The following is a 10,853-nucleotide window of genomic DNA, read 5'->3' as shown; positions in this document are numbered from 1 at the left end:
TCAATACGGGGTGCCAAGGGTGAGTTCTTATTCGATTATCCTACAACTTCTGTGTTTTTGAATTCCAAAATCATTGCTAGTAATGCACCAGTGAAGAGCGGATCGCCGTCGGTAGTCGTAGGACTTGCTTGTTGCTTGAGTATTTTGTGGTATAAATTCGTGTATTTTCCGTGTAGTGAATTCAGTTTGAAAAGCGTTTGGCTTGAGAGCGGACGTGACAACGGAGTTTGTGGCAGTTGTAATTTTTGTGAACACGTAACGTAAAAGTACAGAGCGTGCATATTTTAAATATTAATTACAAGGAAAATATTTTTAAAAATTTTTAAATCTTCATAAAATAATTAAAAATAAAATTTCAAAAAAATGGCTATACCATTTTTCGAGCCAAAAAATGCATCTGACGAGCAAGCAGTCGATCAAGTTGATGGTCCGATTAACACAACCGCAGTACCGACCACACATAATCCTATACTGGTTGACACTGTAGCAGCGGCGGAAAGTTCTGACGAAAATGTAACTAATAGTCAATCAACGCACACGGATCCTAACGAAAAATTGGCATGGAAGATACTTGCCTTGGGTTTGTGTAAGGCTCTGAAGGAATATTATTTGCAAACTGCTAAGTCGAATAATGCATTTAGTAGTGCTTTGGTGCTGGTTCTACCGAATGGAGAGGTGCAACCTGTTTGGAAGTAAATTATTAAACAACTTTTCCGTTCCATTAAGTATTGCTTTGAAATTTATAATTTTTTATTAGCTCCGATAAGCAATTTTGTGATTAGTTGTTCAATACAACTTAATAAAAAAATTCCTTAGGAAATATATAAAAATAATTTTCTTAGCATTTTAATACTTAAGTCATTTTATAAGCCGTCGGAAAATTTTATTGTGAGGAAACGAAAATTTGCAAGAGAAAATAGTTCGCAATTTTGAGATAAGCGCAATTGTGATAGTGAAATTGTTTTATTTCATAAAAGATACTGTTAAACATACTATATATATGTTCAATTAAGAATTAATTAAAATCTCCAACGAATACTAATGTAGAGTTTTATACAATTTTTTAAATCTTAATTAGCTATAAGTTAAATTTTAATCAGTACTTTTTCATAATACTTCGCAGTTTTTAAAATCTCAATGTCTATTTATATACAATCATAAAACTATAAAAACTATACCAAACAAAATTTTAATATTAACGTATAAGCTTTTTATGAATATAAAAAATTTTTATTTAAGAAAAAAAATATATTTTTCTATTTATTTTGCCAGTAGTAAGTGTACATGTATCCATTAACTTGACAGAAAAAATAAAATTATTTTGAAAATCAACCAAATTTTATTTATAGATGTACAGTGGCTCACAGCTTATTTCGTGCAAGCAATATTTTTGTAGATTTAGTCGTGAAAATCCAAAATTTTGTTCAAAATAAAAAGTTTTAAATATGCAACTTTAAAGAATGTTTAGTTTTTATTATAAAACAAAAAAAAAATTTAGCAAAAATATCAATATTCAAGAAGTTAAGTGAACAAAAACAAACATACACCAAATTCTGACCTCACAGCTTATTTCGTGCAATACATTTTTTTTTAGAAAATTAATAATTTTTGGCATAAAAAAGTGAATTTTAGTATTTAGTGGGATAGTCCTTTTGTTTAATTACTGCCTCCAACCTTGAACGCATTGAAATAACTAATTTTTGAGTATATTCCACTGACATTTTTTGCCATTCCAATTTTAAAGCAGCTTTCATACTTTCCTTGCTATAAATGTTATGTTTTCTTATGTTAGTTTCCAGAATATGCCATAAATTTGCTATGACACTAAAGTCAGGTGATTGTGGAGGTGTTTGGATGATGTGTGGATAATTCCCAACAAGCCAAGTCTGCACAAGACCCGACTTGTGCTTCAGATCGTTATCCTGGTAAAAACAGAAATTGTTAATTATGCCTAAATATTCGGCACTTTTATGCAAATTTTGCTTTAAAATATTAAGATACACTTCTTTATCCATTGTTGATTCTATAAATTGTAGATTACCTACTCCTGCCGCTGATTTACACCCCAATACTATCACATGCCTGCCGACGGTTTCGCATGCAGTTTACCAAACACCACCTGTACAAGAATAGTTCTTTCTGAAACGCAGTATTTTTTGTCAATTAGAGTAAATTTAATCTCTACGCTTCAGATGGTAAATCATATGTGAAATACTATTAAACATACGCCAAATATATCACATACTAAGCTCCAAAAAGAAAATTTATATGGCACAGTTAAACACGGTGGCAAGCATGTGATAGTATTGGGGTGTAAATCAGCGGCAGGAGTAGGTAATCTACAATTTATAGAATCAACAATGGATAAAGAAGTGTATCTTAATATATTAAAGCAAAATTTGCATAAAAGTGCCGAATATTTAGGCATAATTAACAATTTCTGTTTTTACCAGGATAACGATCTGAAGCACAAGACGGGTCTTGTGCAGACTTGGCTTGTTGGGAATTGTCCACACAACATCCAAACACCTCCCCAATCACCTGACTTTAGTGTCATAGCAAATTTATGGCATATTCTGGAAACTAACATAAGAAAACATAACATTTATAGCAAGGAAAGTATGAAAGCTGCTTTAAAATTGGAATGGCAGAAAATATCAGTGGAATATACTCAAAAATTAGTTATTTTAATGCGTTCAAGGTTGGAGGCAGTAATTAAACAAAAGGACTATCCCACTAAATACTAAAATTCACTTTTTTATGCCAAAAATTATTAATTTTCTAAAAAAAAATGTATTGCACGAAATAAGCTGTGAGGTCAGAATTTGGTGTATGTTTGTTTTTGTTCACTTAACTTCTTGAATATTGATATTTTTGCTAAATTTTTTTTTGTTTTATAATAAAAACTAAACATTCTTTAAAGTTGCATATTTAAAATTTTTTATTTTGAACAAAATTTTGGATTTTCACGACTAAATCTACAAAAATATTGCTTGCACGAAATAAGCTGTGAGCCACTGTATATTAAACAATATATGGTAACAGAATGAATAATTATGCTAAATATAAGAACTTTTGTATATGAGCATTAAATAGTACAATCTACAGTAGAAATTTCAACTTTCATAAGACTTTATGTATTACAAGAATATATAATAAACTAACATGAATGTAAAATTTAAATTTGTATTTGATTTTCATGAAATGAAATAAGTTTTTTTAGATGCAATAACAACACTATTTATTTGGATGAAAAGATTCAGATATTGTCTTTATCAATCCAATTGAAGAGGACAAGACACACACCAAACCCTCTTAATAAAACAATCACTACTGATTTGGTATATGAGACAACTACAAGAGGATATAAAAACTTTATTCATTTAATGAAATATTCTATATATAAATAAATAAAAACTACATTTTTCATCCCATAGTACTCTTATCGCAGACTTTTCTCCTAATTTTTTTTTCTTTATTGGTCATCCGTGGTGTGTTTCTTCCGTTTTCAGTACATTATTCTTCCGCAGTAAATCAGAAACTCTGATATTCATAGAGATTTTTCTATGCTTTATATAAAACTTATAGCGTCTAAACTATTCAACCAAATATGAGGCCATCTCAAAAAATCATTAGCTCAGCTTAAAAGAATTTAAGCGAGGGAGAAAAAATCTGCCGATAGCCGATGGGTGTTACAATAAAACTAATGCATATTATCAGGTTCTCGCAATATCGATAAAATGTGGCGCTCCTAGAGTAAGCAATAAATGGGGTCTCTCTAAGTAATTCCATTAAATGACAATTCAAAATTCACATAATTTTACGTACAATACTGCATGCCGGCGGGTGAAAGTTTTATCAATGCATATAAAACTTTTTTTAAAATTTATAGCATAAAAGTTTTTTACAACAATTTCTTTAGTTCTAACTGACACTGGTAAAATCCAAGATCTATATCAACTTTACATGTTAAGTAAAATGTTATTATATAGATTATCTGTTCGAGCTAATTAAATTTGATTAGGTTGAAATGGTTGCAATTTTAAATGATTGCTAATAAAGATTTTAAAATTTTAGGTCCAGATATCAAGAATCTTTTTAACAGTAAGAATGAGAAGAAATGGCGCAATTTTTATATTATTCAAATTACAAAGATTTTTTAAAAATGTTATAAAAACGATATATTAATTAAAAACAATAAATCAAAATAATGAAGTAAATAAAAACACGATTTTTACAGCGTTAAGAAGTTCATTCACAAGAGATAATTCATTTAATATGAAAGGATAGGAAATGTGTCATACATACGGTCATACGACCGGCGACATTGATTCGTATTATGATATTTATATAACTCTTAACATATATCCGTAAACCAATTACCTGAACAGTGTTTAAATAAATGTATTTAAATAAATTCAATACTTGCAGTAGAAAATAAGGACCTCATAAAAAGAAAGATGGAAAATAGGTAAATTTAGATTTCTTTCTGTAGCTGGATTCAGGTATATTAATGTAACCTTATTTATTTAATAAATACATGTGAGAATAGTAATCAGACAGATAAATTGTTTGTACAAATAAGAATTTAGATACAAACAATATATGTGAAAAAAGTGTATTATATACCTATGGATTTTAACATCAAAAAGTTAAAAAGTAGCTTTGTGGAAGATGAGAGTTCAATAATGGTGTACAGCAGTTCTATTTCTATTTTTTTTTATTCTATTTTTATTCTATTTCAATTATGTTTCTATTCAATTTTTATTCGAAAAATATTCTCTTATATATTTTGACTCATAAAAATTAAAACTCTAAACATATTGGAAAATGTAAGATGCGATTACTGGAGACTAAACTACTTTAATTTGATATCTTGATGGACTCGACCAATTGAACAGTTTTTAATCGACATATTGCCAAACATGTGAATCTACCTACGAAAAGATGCATACATTTTTTTTTGTTTTTAAATAATTGTTCTTGACTGTCAAATAAAAGAAAGTTATAAATCAGTTTTTTGTATGATATGAGTAATACTGTATGTCAAGGCGCTTTCACGGACAAGACATACGTCTATTATTTTTCAAGCCACTCTGAGGACTCTGAGGAGGGTAGTTTTCAGATGAAACGCGTCAGTGGAAACTGACAGCGGACAGCGACTTTTGTTTCGTAAAGACACAAAATAGAAATTTCTTTTAAAAAACGGACGTTTAGTGACGGTTTTTATATAATTTTTATATAAATGTTATACATAATTGACATATAAATTTTAGTACGTTATATTTTAATTCATATATTTGTTTACTTTAGAAAGTTTAGAATAGAATATCACTCTTTGATAGCCATTAAGAAGATTTTGATTGAACTAATCTGTATTGGTTGGTACAAACAAAGTAGGGGCAGTGAAAGCGTCTTGATATACAGTATTACTTATATCACATAAAAAACTGAAATTCATTCCCACCTTAAGCCCCGTGTCAATGGCGCTTTACGCAGACGACACATGCTTGATCTACTCTGATCGGGATGCTATAAATGTAAGTAACACCTTACAGAGAAATATAGACCTCACGGTGAAATACTTCCAGAAATGGAAGATTAAAATAAACAATGATAAAATCAAGGCCATATTTATAACACGAAAGAGAAGGCAATATCCTCCAGAAGTGAGCGTCGGTGGCACAGAGATACAGTGAGAGGAAAGCATAAAAATCTGGGGGTTAACGGCTTAATTGGTATAAATAAAAATATGAAATGCAAACGGAATAGTTGCTTTAAACGTCTACATCTCCTAAAGTCGTTGTTTTATAATAATCGATTCAACCTCAAAAATAGAAAGTTATTATATAAAATTAAAATTATTCACAAAAGTCGATACGTTGCCTAACCCTACCCTAACAAACCTTAAGTCCACCTCATGACGCACAGGATGATATGCTGATATACGGTCTGTCATCAGTTAAAAGATAAATAAATGATAATAATTATAATATAGGTAAAGCAGAGATAAGTCCCCCAACCATAAAAGAGTAAAAGTGTGCAATAGCACTAACTCAAACCACCACAACAACAACAATTTGCTGTCAAATTATAATAAGTCAATATTATAAGTCTTATCAAAATGAATGTTTGCAAAAGTATTTAGTTTGAAGTAATTATAATTTTTTTGAAACAAAATAATTATTTTTGATAAATAAAATATATAAATATTTAATTTTTGTTATTATTATTATGTTGAAGCTATTTGAGCCAGTGCACTTGAGCACTTTTACTCTTTCTTAGCTCGAGGTATTTTTAAAACCCTTTCTTACACTTTGATTGGATTATTGTTTATCACTTCATCAGACTAAGCAATAATTGACCTCAGATCTGCATACCGCCCCGAGGAGTCTGTAACCATTCTGAGATTTGGTAACGCGGTGTTGTTAAGTCTGTCAGTTTTCTCAAATAATTTCAGGGCTCTATCCTTTATGTACATTTGTTATTATATAATTCTTCAATAAAAAGTAATTATTGAAGAAATTTACATGTTCTAGTAATTATTTAAAAATAATTTAATTTAAAGAAATTCAAATATAATAAACATGACTTAATTTGTTAATTGCATAGCTTAAATGCAAAAAAAAAAAACTAAAAGATTTTTGTAAGCAAATTACTTACACGACTTAACAACCTAACGACTAATCGCCGCTACATTTCGACAGCCTCAAGCAAGAAAAAAAGGAAACGACATTCAGGACCTGAAGAGCCCTCGGCATTTTTCAATGACAAAATCTGCATTAAGCATGAAAAAGGACATTCCACAAATTGTAGCAAAACTTCAGCAGCACATCAAGCACGAGTGTATTTCATCCTTACAGAACGGATACTAACAACTTCGCATTTTTATGTATTCATGCCATTTCCTACGCATTGGACGACTTGGAGTAAACATAATTTTAATGTTTATCGTCTTTTATTGTCAAACAAATTATTTTTGATATCCTGCTGGAGGATATTGATGCTTTAGCTGAGAAGCGATTCAGCTGCTTAGAAGGAAAGCAAACCTAATAATAAGGAATGAACTTGCTGTAATTTGATTAGTGGATGCTGGTGAGTGAGGTGGTAACGTAGGATACGTAAATTTAAAAAAGTTGCAGAAACAAATCTAGAAAAAAGTGAAATACAACAGCGCACTGCTAAAAACAAAATACAGGGGGTGTACATGCGTAGGTGAAATTCTTGAGATTACATTTACTGATGCATATCAATAATGAAGCAGTAACCGGGAGTCAAAACAATTTAATGCATGAATAAAAAATAATTTCTTTTCTCTTCCAACATTTTTCTATTTTGTCGTATCTTTAGGCAGATTTATTTTGCATAAGGATTCGCTGGTGTATCTGCAGATTGAAATTCATTGATAACTGCGGTACTCGTAAAAGTGAAGGCAGCATTTCTTTTTAATGTCTCACTGCTGCTCGTATGCCAATTTATAAATTATAATTTTATGATGTGATATAAAATTTTGATCGGATTGTGCTGATACTCATATAATAGATATCCTTAACAGTCACAGAAAACGAACCTTTATATCTATTATATTTCATTTCATTTAAAGTGAATATTTACACGATTTTTTAAAGGATGTTCATTTACTAAGCACATGTATGTCCTTATTCGTATAAACATAATTATAATAAATTATGTATTTAGATGTTTTTTGTTTATCTTTTATTGGTTGTTTATTTAAAACATTAAATCCGGCAGAAAAAAAATTTGCACAGAAGTTAAAAGGCAAATATTCAAATGAAATAAATTGGGTTGTGGCAAAATTAAATTAAATAAAACAGGATAAAAGTGAATTATGTTTATTTGGCTGTCTTTTATTTTATTTATATTTCATATCAGTCAGATATATTAAATCCATTAATAAACTGTTTTATTATTAATTCACCTGAGCTATAATTTGTTTAATTTGGTTTAATTTTCAATTTTAAAAGTATCTTTGTTTACTTAACTTCATTCGGAAATTGATATGTTCTAACTGGTCACGAATGCTTCAAGACATTCAGCTTTGTATAGGTGAACGATTTGAATAATAGTTAACTTATGGATTAAATTTTACTTTCATTATACTAAATAAGGATGATACAAATATTAATTTAAATAACTCGTATAAAACAAATTCATCAATAAATAATACGTGCTTGGGTTAAGGTAAAATGCAAGGAAGAAAAAAATTTAAAATATTCAATATAAGAAAATTATTTGTAGAGTATAGCTATAAAAGCGAAAATGTTAATTTTATTTTTTTTTATTTAAAAATAGTATATTTTTTTTTGGTATATACAAGTAAATGCAACCTATTTTGATATCTTTAACTATAATTTGAACTTATCTCCAGATTTTTAATTTTAATTATATCTTTAACGAAAGTTATATTACAATTGTACAATGGACAATGGTTCCGTGCTTTCACAATGAGCAGTCATTTTTGTTCATGTGGGTTTTGGTGTTCAAGACCGCAATTCTAACCTAACTTAACCCAACCTATCTTAACCTAATATTTATATAGTACATCATGGCTTCTTTACATTAAAATCAAAAATTTGTTGAATAAAAGCTTTTAATAGTTTAAATAATTGTGTATAAAGCTATACCAATTCGAACCTATATTAATTAAAAATTTTCACCAAATCAGTGGTTATTCTATTATAGATTTTATATAGTAAATATAACTGCAACATATGATAAAGTAAATAAAAACAGAATCTAGTTATTTAGGACAAAGATTTTCGCAAAAGTTGTTTTAAATCATATAAATTACCTAAAGATACTTCACACTTCAGAAAGTTCCCTCACGGAACCACTCACGAAAATTAATAAACTCCTCTAATCAAACTAACAACTCAATTTTAGACTCCAAGTTTTTGTTTCAAAGATAACTGAAAATCAGATTGTTGTTACATTCAGTGAACAATACATATATAATATATTATTATTATTTCTATACTCCATTAGGAGCTTAAGGAGTCTACAAAAGTTTTTCACTGGTTTCTATTTTATACTATTGCTCTCAACTCGTTGATCGATTTGGCCCTCTCCTGCTGAACTGTCGAACTGCAACTTAGCAAATGATATTCGCGCTTTTTGAATGTTCTTTTCGCGCCTTCATACACCGATAGAATACTCGCTAAGTAAGTAAAGCGCTCGGTGTCTACGATGTAATGTCTACTGATTATAAACGGAGTTGAGTTTTCGGTGTTTATACGTATTGTTTTAGTTTTACTGATGTTTATCTTCAAAATAACCTTATGTCGTCCGCATACCCTAGATCTTCCAATCTAATATTTAAACTCCAATTGATGACGCGGTTTTGCGAGTCGAAATTTTCTAGCACCCAATCAAGCACAAAAATAAACAGTAGTGGTGATAAAATGTAGCCTTGCTTGACTTCGGTTGTTGAAATGAATGGTTCACTTGTTTTTCCATTATTCAGAACTCGGAATTGATATTGATTATTTTTTGCGGGATACCTTATGAAGACATTAAACTCTCTAGTATAAATTCAATATGACAATTTATAGAAAAAGCTAAACGTGGAGATATTTTCTCATAAATTGAAAAAATTGATCTGTAGGTCGCAGTGTAATAATATTTATAATAATAATATAATATAATAATAATATTATAATAAAAATATAATAACTAAACCGACAATCAGTTAATTCAGTTTAGAATCGCGTTCTCATGCAACTGTTAAAGTGTATAGTTATTCAAACAATGGTATTACACTGGACTCACTTTTTGTGGTCTAAGCGAGTTGGGCTGCCATTTGAACCCTTACCCTACCCTATTTTCTCCTGTACTTTTTATTTGATATCTTTGTCGTTTACGGGTCAACTTTCTGCTCCGCTGCTAGTTTCCAAAATATCTGTATATGTGCGTAGATTTTACGACTCTGTTCCATATTTTATGACATAGCTTCCTGCACAATAATGTATAGTCGTGTATTTTTCAACTTTTTATAATTGGATTTTAGGTTCTCAAAATTCTCTTAATACTTTGCAACAAAGTTTAATAAGTTATATGCTTGAATTTCGTTGTTCGTGACTAAAGCTTAAAATAATATATTAAAATAAAATATTATCAAAATTGAAAACAAAAAAAAAATTTGATTGTTAGACTTTACCTTGACCCAAATATTCCCCACATATAAACTTATTTAGAATAAAACAAAGTATCTTCACATACTTGAGTAAAAAGTAGTAGAACTCTTCATTTAGTTTGTAGTGCACTTAACAAAAAACTTCACATCAAAAACGACCTTGGTGAATACTCCATAGATAGAAATGGAGCAAAATTAACTTCAATGGAATTAAGTTAATTTAAGCCCTGCAAATAGTATATGGTACACTCTTAACATAACCCATATTGTTCATAGTAGCAAAAAGAAAATGAAATTAGTTTTATACTTTAAAAAAATTAAAAAAATTAAAATAAATAGGATTTATTTTTATATTCTTATTTATGATTCAAAGTAAATATCTGAACAATGCACTATCTCCAATTTATTTAACTTTGACCATTAGTTGGTTTCATATCTTTATTTTGGTTAAACACTCGAAAGTACCAAATCGGAGTGCACCACTCGAGCACGTACACGAAACAAAAGCACTTAAAGGTCCACAAATATGATGAAGGTAAAAACTGTGTATATAAAACCACAGGATATGATTATCAAAAAAAAAAAAATTTTACAAATTTGAAGAGGGAATGAAACGTTTGCTTCTAATTTATTTTTAATAATGTTAACAAGCAGCAAAAAAAAAAAAATGTTTAAAGTCCTTTTATATTTTATTCGCTTT

The 10,853-nt window shown here is 29.2% G+C and overlaps 1 protein-coding gene across 1 annotated transcript; it reads left to right on the top strand.

Annotated features, from left to right (window-relative positions):
• Window positions 1-363: 363 nt before the first annotated feature.
• Window positions 364-696, top strand: LOC119682154. Its single transcript, XM_038095520.1, has one exon. The coding sequence runs from the start codon at window positions 364-366 to the stop codon at window positions 694-696; it is 333 nt and encodes a 110-aa protein (XP_037951448.1).
• Window positions 697-10,853: the final 10,157 nt, after the last annotated feature.

This window comes from Teleopsis dalmanni, chromosome 1, assembly GCF_002237135.1.
Source record: "Teleopsis dalmanni isolate 2A chromosome 1, ASM223713v2, whole genome shotgun sequence".
Taxonomy (NCBI): domain Eukaryota; kingdom Metazoa; phylum Arthropoda; class Insecta; order Diptera; family Diopsidae; genus Teleopsis; species Teleopsis dalmanni.
The sequence above is the reverse complement of the archived record's forward strand: the minus strand, read 5'-3'. Positions and strand labels throughout refer to the sequence as shown.